The sequence below is a fragment of the Chiloscyllium plagiosum genome, unplaced genomic scaffold (genome assembly GCF_037043375.1).
Source record: "Chiloscyllium plagiosum isolate Xiang-an unplaced genomic scaffold, Cpla_swu_hap1 HiC_scaffold_30, whole genome shotgun sequence".
In the NCBI taxonomy this organism is placed as follows: domain Eukaryota; kingdom Metazoa; phylum Chordata; class Chondrichthyes; order Orectolobiformes; family Hemiscylliidae; genus Chiloscyllium; species Chiloscyllium plagiosum.
This window is the reverse complement of record NW_028270168.1, coordinates 14,593,205-14,608,428: the sequence shown is the minus strand read 5'-3', so window position 1 is coordinate 14,608,428 and position 15,224 is coordinate 14,593,205. Positions and strand designations below refer to the sequence as shown.

General features: G+C 55.6%; 1 protein-coding gene across 2 annotated transcripts in view; it reads right to left on the bottom strand.

Moving 5' to 3' along the window:
* Positions 1-3,379, bottom strand: part of dnajc8 (DnaJ (Hsp40) homolog, subfamily C, member 8) — a 51,322-nt gene extending 47,943 nt beyond the window's left edge. For both annotated transcript variants that reach the window (XM_087976759.1, XM_087976758.1), the window contains exon 1: positions 3,269-3,379. In XM_087976759.1, coding sequence (XP_087832885.1) covers positions 3,269-3,358 — 90 coding nt within the window. In that variant the 5' untranslated portion in view covers positions 3,359-3,379. The remainder of the gene's footprint in view (positions 1-3,268) is intronic.
* Positions 3,380-15,224: the final 11,845 nt, after the last annotated feature.

Genomic DNA, 15,224 nt, shown 5'->3' with positions numbered 1-15,224 from the left:
CCCCCCCCTCCCCTCCCTCTCCCCCCCCCCTCCTCTCCCCTCTCCCCCCCTCCCTCTCCCCCCCCCTCCCTCCCTCTCCCCCCCCCTCCCTCTCCCCCCACCCCTCCCCTCCCTCTCCCCCCCCCCTCCCTCCCTCTCCCCCCCCCCTCTCCCCCCCCCTCCATCTCCCCCCCCCTCCCCTCTCCCCACCCCCTCCCTCCCTCTCCCCCCCCCTCCTCTCCCCCCCCCCTCCCCTCCCCTCTCCCCCTCCCCCTCCCTCCCCCCCCCCCTCCCCTCCCCCTCCCCCCCTCCCCCTCCCTCCCTCCCCCCCCCCTCCCTCTCCCCTCCCCCTCCCCTCCCCTCCCCTCCCTCCACCCCCTCCCTCCCCTCCCCTCCCCTCCCCTCCCCCCCCCTCCCTCCCCTCCCCCCCCTCCCTCCCTCCCCCTCCCTCCCCTCTCCCCCCCCCTCCCTCCCCCCCTCCCTCCCCACCCCCTCCCCCCTCCCCCCCCCTCCCCCCTCCCCCACCCTCACCCCCCCCTCTCCACCCCTCCCCCCCCTCCCCACCCTCCCCCCCTCCCCTCCCCTCCCTCCCCCTCCCTCCCTCCCCCCTCCCTCCCCCCCCTCCCCTCCCCTCCCCTCCCCCCCACCACCCCTCCCTCCCCTCCCCCTCCCCCTCCCTCTCCCCCCCCCTCCCCCTCCCTCTCCCCCTCCCCTCCCTCCCCCCCCCTCCCTCTCCCCTCCCCCTCCCCCCTCCCTCCCCCCTCCCTCCCTCCCCTCCCCCTCCCCACCCTCCCCCCTCCCCCCCTCCCACTCCCCCCCTCCCCCCCTCCCCTCTCCCCCCCCCCTCCCCCCCCCTCCCCTCCCCCTCCCCTCCCCTCCCCCCCTCCCCTCCCTCCCTCCCCCCCCTCCCCTCCCTCTCCCCCCCTCCCCCCTCCCTCCCCCCCCCTCCCCCTCCCTCCCCCCCTCCCCTCCCTCCTCCCCCCCCCTCCCCCCCCCTCCCTCTCCCCCTCCCCTCCCTCCCCCCCCCCCCTCCCCCTCCCCTCCCTCCTCCCCCTCCCCTCCCTCCCCCCTCCCACACCCCCTCCCCTCCCCCCCCCCCTCCCACTCCCCCCCTCCCCTCCCCCCCCCTCCCCTCCCCCACCCCACCCCTCACCCCCTCCCCCACCCCCCCACCCCCCCACCCCTCCCCTCCCCCACCCCTCCCCCTCCCCCACTCCCCCACCCCACCCCCCCACCCTCCTCACCCCCCCACCCCCCCTCCCACTCCCCACCCACTCCCCCCCCCCTCCCCCCTCCCCCCACACCCCCCCCCCACCTCCCACCCCTCCCCCTCCCCTCCCCTCCCCTCCCCCCACCCCTCCCCCCCCCTCCCCCCTCCCCCTCCACCCCCCCACCCCCTCCCCTCCCACCCCCCCCTCCCTCACCCCCCCCCCCCTCCCCTCCCCCCCCCCCTCTCCCCCCCTCCCCCCCCTCCCCCCTCCCTCCCCTCCCTCTCCCCCCCCCCCTCCCCTCCCTCCCTCTCCCCCCCCCCTCCCTCCCTCTCTCTCCCCCCCTCCCTCCCTCTCTCTCCCCCCCCCCTCTCCCCCCCCTCCCTCCCTCCCCCCCCCCCTCCCTCCCTCTCCCCCCCCCCCTCCCCTCCCTCCTCTCCCCCCCCCCTCCCCTCCACCTCCCCCCCCCCTCCCCCCCCTCCCTCCCTCACCCCCCCCCCTCCCTCCCTCTCCCCCCCCCCTCCCTCTCCCCTCTCCCCCTCCCTCCCTCTCCAACCCCCCTCCCTCCCTCTCCAACCCCCCTCCCTCCCTCTCCCCCCCCCCTCCCCCCCCTCCCTCCCTCTCACCCCCCCCCCCCCCCCCCCTCCCCCCCCCTCCCTCCCTCTCCCCCCCTCCCTCCCTCCCTCTCCCCCCCCCTCCCTCCCTCTCCCCCCCCTCCCTCCCTCTCCCCCCCCTCCCCCTCCCCTCCCTCCCCCTCCCCCTCCCTCCCCTCTCCCCCCCTCCCCCCCTCTCTCTCCCCCGCCCCCTTCCCCTCCCTCCCCCCCCTCCCTCCCTCCCCCCCTCCCCTCCCTCTCCTCTTCCCCCCCCTCTCCCCCTCCCTCTTCCCCCCCTCCCCCCCTCCCTCTCCCCCCCCTCCCCCCCTCCCCTCCCTCTCCTCTTCCCCCCCCTCTCCCCCTCCCTCTTCCCCCCCCTCCCCCCCTCCCTCTTCCCCCCCCTCCCCCCCTCCCTCTCCCCTCCCTCTTCCCCCTCCCTCCCCCTCCCCCTCCCCCTCCCTCCCCCTCCCCTCCCTCTTCCCCCTCCCTCCCCCTCCCCCTCCCTCCCCTCCCTCTTCCCCCTCCCCTCCCTCCCTCTCTCCCTCCCCCTCCCCCCCCTCCCCCCCCTCCCTCTCCTCCCCCCCTCTCCCCCCCCTCTCCTCCCCCTCTCCTCCCTCCTCCCTCTCCCCCTCCCCTCCCTCCCTCCCTCTCCCCCTCCCCTCCCTCCCTCTTCCCCTCCCCTCCCTCCCTCTCCCCCCCCTCCCTCCCTCTCCCCCCCCTCCCTCCCTCTCCCCCTCCCCTCCCTCCCTCTCCCTCTCCCCTCCCTCCCTCTTCCCCTCCCCTCCCTCCCTCTCCCCCCCCTCCCTCCCTCTCCCCCTCCCCTCCCTCCCTCTCCCTCTCCCCCCCCCTCCCTCCCCCTCCCCTCCCTCCCCCTCCCCCTCCCCTCCCTCCCTCTCCCCCTCCCCCCCCCCCTCTCCCCCTCCCCCCCTCTCCCCCTCCCTCCCTCCCTCTCCCCCTCCCCCTCCCTCCCTCCCTCTCCCCCTCCCTCCCTCCCTCCCTCTCCCCCTCCCCTCCCTCCCTCTCCCCCTCCCCTCCCTCCCTCTCCCCCTCCCCTCCCTCCCTCTCCCCCTCCCCTCCCTCCCTCTCCCCCTCCTCCCCCTCCCTCTCCCCCTCCTCCCCCTCCCTCTCCTCCCTCCCTCCCTCTCCCCTCCCTCCCCCTCCCTCCCCCTCCCTCCCCCTCCCCTCTCCCCCTCCCCTCTCCCCCTCCCCCTCCCTCCCTCCCCTCCCTCCCTCTCCCCCTCCTCCCCCTCCCCCTCCCCTCTCCCCTCCCTCCCCCTCCCCCTCCCCTCTCCCCCTCCCCTCCCTCTCCTCCCTCCCTCTCCCCCTCTCCCCCTCTCCCCCTCCCCTCCCCCAGGACTAACTCCAGGCCTCAGGCTGCAGCCGCCCTTTCCTGAAGAAAGAGGGAAACCTCTGGGCGCTGTTTTGGGGAAATCGTTTCAGTTCCGGTCCCTCCTTTTCCACCTTTCCGGACCGTCCAGCCACCTTTACCTCGGTAAGAAAGAGTTTGAAGGCCTCCTCTCCGCCGGTTTCTCCCGCGGGGGCCAGGCTACCGGAGGCCGCTCCGCTCTGAGTCGCCATTTTGCCGCCGGCCGCCGGCCGCCTCCTGGTGAACCACGTGACCCGCGGCCCCGCCCTCCAGGTGGCGCTGCTGAGCGCGGGTACCCGCGGGATGATTGACAGGTGCCCAGGCTTGGACTGCACTGACAGGGGATAGAGGCAACAGCAGCAGCAACCTGTCTGTCTACCTGCCTGCTCTGGGCTGGGATGGGCAAAACAGGGCTCCTGTTAGTCCAGGCTATGAATAAAGGCAGCAGCAACCTTTTTGCCTGCTCTGAACTCCTGCTAGTCCAGGTTGTGAATAGAGGCAGCAGTAGCACTCTGTCTGTCTCTGGAATTGACTGGGCAGAACTCCTGCTAGTCCTGACTATGAATAATTGCAGCAGTGGTGTGGGATGTAGGTAAAGTAGTGTTACTTTTGCAATCATAATTACTTATGCAAGGTAAATGAACTCACACCAGTGTATAATTGTTTCAACCAAGAGCTGAGTCAACAAGAATGAAAACTATGTGAAGGAAATATATAATTGATGTTGTATTAGCTAAAATGTGCATACAAGAATGAAATGTGCCTGCAAACAATGGTAGATGTTACAGACAAATAGATAAGGTTCTATGAGGGAAGGGGGTGTAGGTTAAGCTAGATATGCTTGTACAAATAGTTATCATAAGCATTTGTTTCCCGCTTCTGCAAAACCAAAAACAAACCACATTTAAGAGGTCATAAGGCTCAGTATGGATGAAGAATGGGAGGAAATGTTACAAGCAATGGAAACAGATGGTAGTGAAGGAGAATATACCTAACGATAGGCCACAGCAGGATGTGGTGAAATGGCCAAGTAAAACTTGTACTTTGTTATGCACAAGGCCGGATAAGGCAAGAGATAAACAATAGTAATGGGCACCGGGTTTGGAGTAGTGGGAGGAGGGAAAGAGAAGAGAATCCTATATAAGAAATGTACTTGCTAAACTCTGCGTGTCAAATTTAGACACCACGCTTGCAAGCGTACAATAAACGATACTGTTGCTTCAGATCTTGGCTCGGACTGAAATTATTGAACTGAGTGAGCTTCGTTTCTCACAGTGGTCTCTCTGCTCTGCTCTGAACTGCTATTAGTCCAGCTGTGAATAAAGGCAGCGGCAGCCTGTCTGTCTGCCTGATCTGAGCTCCTATCCATCCAGGCAGTGGATGAAGCTACAGCAACTTGGTCTTAACTCCCAGGCAGAAGTGGATACCGCAGATGCTGGAGATTAGAGTCAAGATTAGAGAAGTGCTGGAAAAGCACAGCAGGTCAGGCAGCATCTGAGCACCAGGAAAATCGACATTTCAGGAAAAGGCCCTCCATCAGGAATCTTTCCTGATGGTCTTAGCTCCTCTCTACTAGCTACCTGATAAAAGAGCAGCTCTCTGAAAGCTTGTACTTCCAAATAAACCTGTTGGACTATAAACTGGTGTTGTGATTTTTAACTTTGTCCATGCCAGTCCAACAGTGGCACTGACTGACTGAACAGGTGAGTCCAAGCCAAAATGCTGTACCATAGGTGGGAAATCCTCGACACCTCTGCCATTCTGAATGACCATTTCTATAGTGCTGTTTTTTCCAACAGTTGTAGCACTGAGATTTGGAACAAGAGGATCAGCTGGAGACACAGAAGCGCATATGTGAAGTTGAGGACAACTTGCAGAGCTGAAGAATGTGTTGCTGGAAAAATGCAGCAGGTCAGGCAGCATCCAAGGAGCAGGAGAATCGACGTTTCGGGCATAAGCCCTTCTTCAGGAATGAGGAAGGTGTGCCAAGCAGGCTAAGATAAAAGGTAGGGAGGAAGGACTTGGGGTAGGGGCCTTGGGAATGCGATAGGTGGAAGGAGGTTAAGGTGAGAGTGATAGGCCGGAGTGGGGGTAGGGCGGAGAGGTCAGGAAGAAGATTGCAGGTCAGGAAGGTGGTGCTGAGTCCAAGGGTTGGGACTGAGATAAGGTGGGGGGAGGGGAAATGAGGAAGCTGGAGAAATCTGCATTCATCCCTTGTGGTTGGAGGGTTCCTAGGCGGAAGATGAGGTGCTCTTCCTCCAGGCGTCGTGTTGCCATGGTCTGGCGATGGAGGAGGCCACGGACCTGCATGTCCTTGGCGGAGTGGGAGGGGGAGTTAAAGTGTTCGGCCACGAGGCGGTTGGGTTGGTTGGTGTAGGTGTCCCAGAGGTGTTCTCTGAAATGTTCAGCAAGTAGGCGGTCTGTCTCCCCAATGTAGAGAAGGCCACATTGGGTGCAGCAGATGCAGTAAATGATGTGTGTGGAGGCTGCCCCACCGAACTCATCTCTGCATACCTCGACACGGTCCTGTCCCCCTTAGTCCAAGAACTCCCCACCTACATTCAGGACACCACCCACGCCCTCCACCTCCTCCATGATTTTCGCTTCCCCGGCCCCCAACACCTTATCTTCTCCAGGGACATCCAGTCCCTATATACCTCCACCCCCATCACGAAGACCTCAAAGCCCTCCGCTTCTTCCTTTCCCGCCGTACCAACCAGTACCCATCCACTGACACCCTCCTTCGACTGACTGAACTGGTCCTCACTCTGAACAACTTCTGTTTCCAATCCTCCCACTTCCTCCAAACCAAAGGAGTAGCCATGGGCACCCGCATGGGCCCCAGCTATGCCTGCCTCTTCGTCGGATATGTTGAACAGTCCATCTTCCGCAGCTACACTGGCACCAGCCCCCACCTTTTCCTCCGCTACATCGATGACTGTATCGGCACTACCTCGTGCTCCCACAAGGAGGTTGAACAGTTCATCCACTTTACTAACACCTTCCACCCTGACCTCAAATTTACCTGGACTGTCTCAGACTCCTCCCTCCCCTTCGTAGACCTCTCCATTTATATCTCAGGCAACCGACTCAACACAGACATTCACTTCCAAACCGACCGACTCCCACAGCTACCTAGATTACACCTCCTCCCACCCTGCCCCCTGTAAAAACGCCATCCCATATTCCCAATTCCTTCACCTCCGCCGCATCTGCTCCCAGGAGGACTAATTCCAATACTGAACAACCCAGATGGCCTCCTTCTTCAAAGACCGCAATTTCCCCCCAGACGTGGTTGACGATGCTCTCCACCGCATCTCCTCCACTTCCTGCTCCTCCACCCTTGAACCCCGCCCCTCCAATCGCCACCAGGACAGAACCCCACTGATCCTCACCTACCACCCCACCAACCTCTAGATACATGGTATCATCCTTCATCATTTCCACCACCTCCAAACAGACCCCACCACCAAGGATATATTTCCCTCCCCTCCCCTATCAGCATTCCGGAAAGACCACTCCCTCCGTGACTCCCTCGTCAGGTCCACACCCCCCAACAATCCAACCTCCACTCCCGGCACTTTCCCCTGCAACCGCAAGAAATGCAAAACTTGCGCCCACACCTCCCCCCTCACTTCCCTCCAAGGCCCCAAGGGATCCTTCCATATCCGTCACAAATTCACCTGCACCTCCACACACATCATTTACTGCATCCGCTGCACCTGATGTGGCCTCCTCTACATTGGGGAGACAGGCCGCCTACTTGTGGAACGTTTAAGAGAACACCTCTGGGACATCCACACTAACCAACCCAACCACCCCATGGCCGAACACTTCAACTCCCCCTCCCACTCCGCCAAGGACATGCAGGTCCTTGGCCTCCTCCATCGCCAGACCATGGCAGCACCACGCCTGGAGGAAGAGCACCTCATCTTCCACCTAGGAACCCTCCAACCACACGGGATGAATGCAGATTTCTCCAACTTCCTCATTTCCCCTCCCCCCCCCTTATCTCAGTCCCAACCCTCGGACTCAGCACCACCTTCTTGACCTGCAATCTTCTTCCCGACCTCCCCGCCTCCACCCCCTTTCCGGCCTATCACCCTCACCTTAACCTCCTTCCACCTATCGCATTCCCAATGCCCCTCCCCCAAGTCCCTCCTCCCTACCTTTTATCTTAGCCTGCTTGGCACACCTTCCTCATTCCTGAAGAAGGGTTTATGCCTGAAACATCGATTCTCCTGCTCCTTGGATGCTGTCTGACCTGCTGTGCTTTTCCAGCAACACATTTTTCAGCTCTGATCTCCAGCATCTGCAGTCCTCACTTTCTCCTAGATAACTTGCAGAGCTTGGTTTCTGATGTGGTCACCCTGCAGACAAAGGAGCTGCAGGCAGATTAAAGGAGCCAGGCAGGCAGACAGAAAAGTCAAAGAGGGCATCCCCGCATTGGAAAACAATGACAGTGAAGGTTCCACTGGTGAAAGCGACAAGGGAAAGTGTCATGACACTGTGAGTGGTTCAGCTGCACAGCACAGAACAGCAAATGTCCAAACAAGTAGGAGTGTGGTGAGGTTGCAGACAGATGTTTCTGCAGACACAGATGTGACTCCAGTGTGTGGCTTCCCTGGGGCCAGGGTCAGAAATGTCACTGCGTGGCTGCAAGGCATCTTAAAGGGGGAGGGTAATAAGTCAGAGGTCGTGGTACAAGTTGGTACAAATTATATGGATGGGATGAGGTCTTGCATCAAGAATTCGCAGACCTAGGCAGTAGATTAAAAGGCAGTACCTCTAAAGCTGTAATATCGGGATTATTCCCAGCGCCATGTGCTAGCGAATTCAGAGCTAGGAGCATAGGGAAGACTATTGAATAACTCAAGATTTGGTGCAGAAGGTGGGGTTTCAGATTCCTGGATCACAAACCTGTTTCTGGGATCAGTCCTGGATCCCCTATTGTTTGTGATATATATGAAAGATGTAGATGAGAATGTGGGGTAATAAGTAAGTTTGCAGATGGCACAAAGATTGGACGGACGGTTGGTAGTGAGGATGGAGGTCTTAGGTTACAGCAAGATATAATCGAGTTGGTCAGATGAGCAGTTCAGTAGCAGATGCATGTGGGCAACGCATTTTGGAAGAAGTAACAAGAAAGGAGAATACACAGTGAATGGCAAGATGGTAGAAAGCTCAGAGGAACAGAGGGATCTTGGAGGTGCTTGTCCACAGACCCCTGAAGGTGACAAAACATGTCAATAGGATTGTTAAGAAGGCAACCAGGATACTTGTTTTAATCAGTCATGGCATAGATTATAACAGCAGGAGGGTATGTTGGAGTTGTACAATGTTTTGGTTAGGCCACAGCTGAAGTACGGTTAGATTAGATTTCCGACAGTGTGGAAACAACAAGTCCACACTGACCCGCCGAAGAGTAAAACACCCAGACTCATCTCCCTACATTTACCGCTGACTAATGGGCCTAACACTATGGGCAATTTAGCATGGCCAATTCATCTGACCTGCACATCTTTTGGAATGTGGGAGGAAATCGGAGCACCCGGAGGAAACCCATGTAGACACAGGGAGAATGTACAAACTCCACACAGACCGTCGCCCGAGGCCAGAATGGAACCCGGGTCTCTGACATTGTAAGGCAGCAGTGCTAACCACTGAACCACCGTGCCGCCGTATAGTTCTGGTTGCCACATTATAGGAAGGATGTGATTGGACTGGCAGAGGTACAAGTTTATCCTGGGGATGGAAGGCATGGATGGGAAGTAGTGTTCCCCTTAGTTGAAGGGTTGATAACAAAGGGCATTATTTTAAGGAAAGAGCTAGGAGGCTTGGAGGGGATTTGAGGAAAAATGCTTTTACCCAAAGTGATGGGAATCTGGAAATCCTGGGAGGATAGTTGAGGCATCCTTTAAAACGTGTATGGATGATCACTTGAAATGTTGTATCAATCAAGGCTATTGTCCAAGTGCTGGAAAGTGGGATTAATGGAGATAGGTCTGTGTAGACTTTATGGGCTGAAGATCCTCATCTGTGCTTTGTGACTCTGTAAGCCGAGGCCACACTTCTCCCCTTATCCACTGCCAGGACTGAGAGGAGCCCTGGCTCGACTGCAGTTGGTGGTGAAACCTATATCCACTGCCACTTTGCAACACAGTTTATCAGTGCAAACTAAATTAAAACATACCATGTGAAACCTGAGCCTCTCAAATGTCTTGCCACTGCCACTTCATTCCCAGGCAACCACCCCAGTCTCCTGCATGGGTGGGAAGTAGTTTTCAAATCTCACTTTATTGAGTTTGACTTACAAACATTGTCAATTCATCTAGACACAATACCAGAAAATATTGATCTATGACAGATTGCAGCAAAGAAACAATCGTGCACTGGGCAGCATGGAATGACATGGATAACAGAATTAGAGATGTTGCTGGTAACTCATAGTTCCCAGCAAACCTTAGCACATTCTTAGAATCACACTGGATTCCTGGGATCCTTTCTTAAATTCCTCTATAGAAAGCTGCATTCTCCAGTTTCCAAAAATCCCTGATTGTGGAAAGGAAATGCTGCGAATCAATGAGTTCCTGAAACTGGATCAATCCCAGAGACAATCCAAAGAATCTCATCCATAACTCCAGGCCCAGTGGAATTTAAGATGCTGTGACCTTGTCTTGAGATAAATTGTTTACAGTCTTTCACATTGTGAGAACACGTGGGAAGTGAAAATATGCAAAGAAGTCAGATAGAATTCAGATGGAAGTCATTTTCCTTGTTCCCTAAAGAGGCTGATTCTCTGGAGGACTTATGATTCCAAGACTGCTGGTCACTCCAGCCCATAACTCATTAAACTGGCCATTTTTCCAAGTGTGTCTTGACAGTGACTGTTACTTAACGGCAGCACATACGAGACCAACCCATTCTCTTCAGCAATTAAGATCCAGAATGTTGGGGAGCTTCCCTATCAATCAAAAATATTTTCACAAAAACAAATTTGATGAAAAATCATTGCCTGGAAACGGTAAACTAGTTTCCCCTCCACTCGTCCATAATAACGCCTGGGACAAGGAGTACAAATGGTCCTATTCATAGGGATCCAGGAGTGTAGAGGGCCAAAGGTGCTTGGCTTAGCGGTAAGACCACTTAGCTTGGAATATGGTGTGGCTTCTGTGCTTGGGTCAGTGTGGGGTCACTGAGCTCGGGTCAGTGTGGGGGTCACTGAGCTCAGGCCAGTCTGGGGTCACTGAGCTCGGGTCAGTGTGGGGTCCCTGAGCTCGGGTCAGTGTGGGAGTCACTGAGCTCAGGTCAGTGTGGGAGTCACTGAGCTCGGGTCAGTGTTGGGGTGTTGAGCTCAGGTCAGTGTGGAGAGATGAGCTCGGGTCAGTGTGGGTTCACTGAGCTCGGGTCAGTGTGGGAGTCACTGAGCTCGGGTCAGTGTGGGGTCACTGAGCTCAAGTCAGTGTGGAGTCACTGATCTCGGGTCAGTGTGGGGGTGATGAGCTCGGGTCAGTGTGGGAGTCACTGAGCTCGGGTCAGCGTGGAGTCACTGAGCCCGGGTCAGTTTGAGGGTCACTGAGCTCAGGTCAGTGTAGGGTCACTGACCTCGGGTCAGTGTGGGATCATTGAGCTCGGATCAGTGTGGGGTCATTGAGCTCGGGTCAGTGTGGGGGTGATGAGCTCGGGTCAGTGTGGGAGTCACTGAGCTCGGGTCAGTGTGGAAGTCACTGAGCTCGGGTCAGCGTGGAGTCACTGAGCCCGGGTCAGTTTGAGGGTCACTGAGCTCGGGTCAGTGTGGGGGTGTTGAGCTTGGGTTAGTGTGGGATCATTGAGCTCGGGTCAGTGTGGGGTCATTGAGCTCGGGTCAGTGTGGGGGTGTTGAGCTCGGGTCAGTGTGGGGGTCACTGAGCTTGGATCAGTGTTGGGGTGTTGAGTTTGGGTCAGTGTGGGTTCACTGAGCTCAGGTCAGTGTGGGAGTGTTGAGCTCAGGTCAGTGTGGGGTCACTGAGCTTGGGTCAGTGTGGGGATTACCGAGCTTGGGTCAGTGTGGGGTCACAGAGCTCAGGTCAGTGTAGGGGTCACTGAGCTCGGGTCAGTGTGGGGATCACCGAGCTTGGGTCAGTGTGGGGTCACTGAGCTCGGGTCAGTGTGGGGTCACTGAGCTCGGGTTAGTGTGGGGGTCACTGAGCTCGTGTCAGTGGGGGGCGTTGAGCTCGGTCAGTGTCGGGGTCACTGAGTTCGGGTCAGTGTGGGGTCATTGAGCTCAGGTCAGTGTGGGGTCACTGAGCTCAGGTCAGTGTGGGGGTTTTGAGCTCGGGTCAGTGTGGGGGTCTCTGAGCTTGGGTCTGTGTAGGGTCACTGAGCTCGGGTCAATGTGTGGTCACTGAACTCGGGTCAATGTGGGGTCATTGAGCTCAGGTCAGTGTGGGGTCACTGAGCTTGGGTCAGTGTGGGGGTCACTGAGCTCAGGTCAGTGTGGGGTGTTGAGCTCGGGTCAGTGTGGGAGTCACTGAGCTCGGGTCAGTGTGGGGGTTTTGAGCTGGGGTCAGTGTGGGAGTCACTGAGCTCGGGTCTGTGTGGGGTCACTGAGCTCGGGTCAATGTGTGGTCACTGAACTCGGGTCAATGTGGGGTCATTGAGCTCAGGTCAGTGTGGGGTCACTGAGCTTGGGTCAGTGTGGGGGTCACTGAGCTCAGGTCAGTGTTGGGGTGTTGAGCTCGGGTCAGTGTGGGGGTCACTGAGCTCGGGTCAGTGTGGGGGTTTTGAGCTCGGGTCAGTGTGGGGGTCACTGAGCTCAGGTCTGTGTGGGGTCACTGAGCTCGGGTCATTGTGTGGTCACTGAACTCGGGTCAATGTGGGGTCATTGAGCTCAGTTCGGTGTGGGGTCACTGAGCTCGGGTCAGTGTGGGGGTGTTGAGCTCAGGTCAGTGTGGGGGTGTTGACTTCGGGTCAGTGTGGGGGTCACTGAGCTCGGGTAAGTGTGAGGGTCAATGAGCTCGGGTCAGCGTGAAGTCACTAAGCCCGGGTCAGTTTGAGGGTCACTGAGCTCAGGTCAGTGTAGGGTCACTGAGCTCGGGTCAGTGTGGGGGTGTTGAGCTCGGGTCAGTGTGGGGTCATTGAGCTCGGATCAGTGTGGGGTCACTGAGCTCGGGTCAGTGTGGGGTCATTGAGCTCGAGTCAGTGTGGGGCCATTGAGCTCGGGTCAGTGTGGGGTCACTGAGCTCGGATCAGCGTGGGGTTGTTGAGCTCGGGTCAGTGTGGGGTCATTGAGCTCAGGTCAGTGTGGGGTCACTGAGCTCAGGTCAGTGTGGGGTCACTGAGCTCAGGTTAGTGTGGGGGTGTTGAGCTCAGGTCAGTGTGGGGGTGTTGAGCTTGGGTCAGTGTGGGAGTCTGAGAGAGAGTCTCATTTCAGTTACTGGGTCCCAGGCTGGGAGCAACCATAGTGCCATGTCTTTCCTCTCTGCCTCTGGTCTAGAGTTGTTATAGTTTTCTACAGATGAAATAATGAAACTTTTTTTTGACACAACTGATTTTAAAATGCTGACTATAATGTATTATTGTCCATTGCCCACTGTCTTTGTCCATAACAAGGGGTTGGTGATAGCCTCATGGTATTATCAGTGCACTGTTAATCCAGAGACCCTAGGAATGTGCTGGAGACCTGGCTTTGAATCCCACTACAGCAGACAATAGGATTTGAAATCATGAAGAAAAAATCTGGATGACCATTGTTGATTGTCAGGAAAAACTCATCTGGCTCATTACTGCCATCCTTACCTGGCCTTCCTGAAGAAGGGTTATACCCAAAGGGTCAAAATCTCCATCTCCAGATGCTGCCTGGCTTGCCGTGTTCTTCCGGCCTCCTGCCTGTCTATCGTTACCTGGTCTGGCCTCCATGTGACTCGAGACCAACAATAAGGCAATTAGGGATAGGCAATAAATGCAGCGATGACCTCATCCTGTGAGTTTGGTGACTTATGTATTCTCTTTAAACCTCTCATGTTGTGATGGCAATCACACAATAATGTCAGATAGGGAATGCTTGGTTATTGACCCAGCCACACCAAAGCAAAGGCGATACACATCAACCTGAAGATCATGTCTGACTTGGAGATGATGGTGCTTCCAAACTTAAGCCGAACTGGAGAGTGCTTTTAATGCCTAATAGTTAATATGTTAAATTGTAAGACTCTGTCTCTGTCAAGTTGAATGCAGAAAAAAAATTATCCAAAAAAAAGCAGAGCGTTTTCTCAGGGACCTAATCAGCATTCCTCTTTCAACCAATACCCAAAACAAGCTTGACTTACCTCTTTTTTTAACTGTTGTGAAACATTGTGTATACATATTTACTGCAGTGTGACCACACTATAATTATTTAGATTTCCATAAGGAATGAACATTGCAATAGTCTAAAGGTTAACAGTTATTACTACATCCAAACTACACTTGAGACCTGAGACTAACTACACAGGGCCATTAAGAAGATCCATCAGGAACACAAATAAATCCATTACATGAAAGCTGGTACTGTAATGTCACCCTGAGCTCCAATTCCAAACCACATGTGATGTTCAGTCATTTCTTACCTGACCATTAGATGGTGCTTCGTACAGTTGAGGAAAAAGAATAAATCAGTACCCTTGCAAACACTTTCCTCTCAAACTGATCAACAGCAATATTAGATGAATTCACTTTAGATAATAATACTGGTTTCAAATTTGGTCAAGACACACATTTCAGTGTTCGGTGTAGCCTGCATGGGTTGTAGTTTGCTAAGTTGTACAATGCATTTTCAATTATTAATTTTTGATTCAATTAGAAAAACAATGCTCTAAATGCATGCAAACCGCAATAAAGCAATTTAATTATAATTACATGTACTTTACAATTATTTACCTAAGATACTAAGGTATTAGTTTTGCTAGAAACTGAATTGCAAACTTTCTAATTTTGGGATGAGGGTGGAATACAATTTCCTTTTTCATTTACTGATGCTGAAACATTTCCAGTTTTAGTTCAAACTGGGAATGAAGACACTGATTAATTGCTAGTCATCAAAAAATCAAGAACCTGAGGTCAATAATTATAGTTAACTGGAAATCTAGGGGAAGAAATCTAGGGGCACGGTGGCATAGTGGCACAGTGGTTAGCACTGTTGCCTTACAGCGCCAGAGACCCAGGTTCAATTCCTGCCTCAGGTGACTGACTGTGTGGAGTTTGCACATTCTCCCCGTGTCTGCGCGGGTTTCTTCCGGGTGCTCTGGTTTCCTCCCACAGTCCAAAAATGTGCAGGTTAGGTGAATTGGCCACGCTAAATTTCCCTTAGTGTTAGGTGAAGCGGTAAATGTAGGGGAATGGGTCTGGGTGGGTTGCACTTCGGCGGGTTGGTGTGGACTTGTTGGGCCGAAGGGCCTGTTTCCACACTGTAACTAATCTAATCTAATCAAGATGTAATAAGTACACAGTGCTTCGGTCAACATCCAGGAACAAAAACGTGATTCATAATTATATAATCATAGAATTTTACAGTACAGAAGATGGCTATTCAGCCCAAAGTGTCTGTATTGGCTCCCAAAAGAGCTCCCCAGCCAGTCCCATTCTCCAGCCCTATTTCCATAGCACTGTACATTACTCACTATTTAACTCTCTATTGAAACTTCCAATTGAATCCATCTGCACCACTCTCCCAGGAAGCATATTCCAAATCCTAACAACTCTCTCAGTAAAGACATTTCTCCTCATCTCACTCTAGCTCTCTTGCTGACAGTCTTGAAATTGTTATTCCTAGTTACTGACATACCAACTAGTGTAAGCAGAATATACTTCTTTACCCTGTCAAAATTCAACTGTCTGTGTGGAGTTTGCACATTCTCCCCGTGTCTGTGTGGGTTTCCTCTGGCTGCCTCCCATAATCCAAAGATGTGCAGGTTAGATGAATTGGTCATGCCAAATTGCCCATAGTGTTAGGTGCATTAGTCAGGGGTAAATATAGGGTCAGGGAATGGGTCTGGGTAGGTTACTCTTTGGAGGGTCAGTGTGGTCTTGTTGGGCTGAAGGGCCTGTTTCCATACTGTAGGG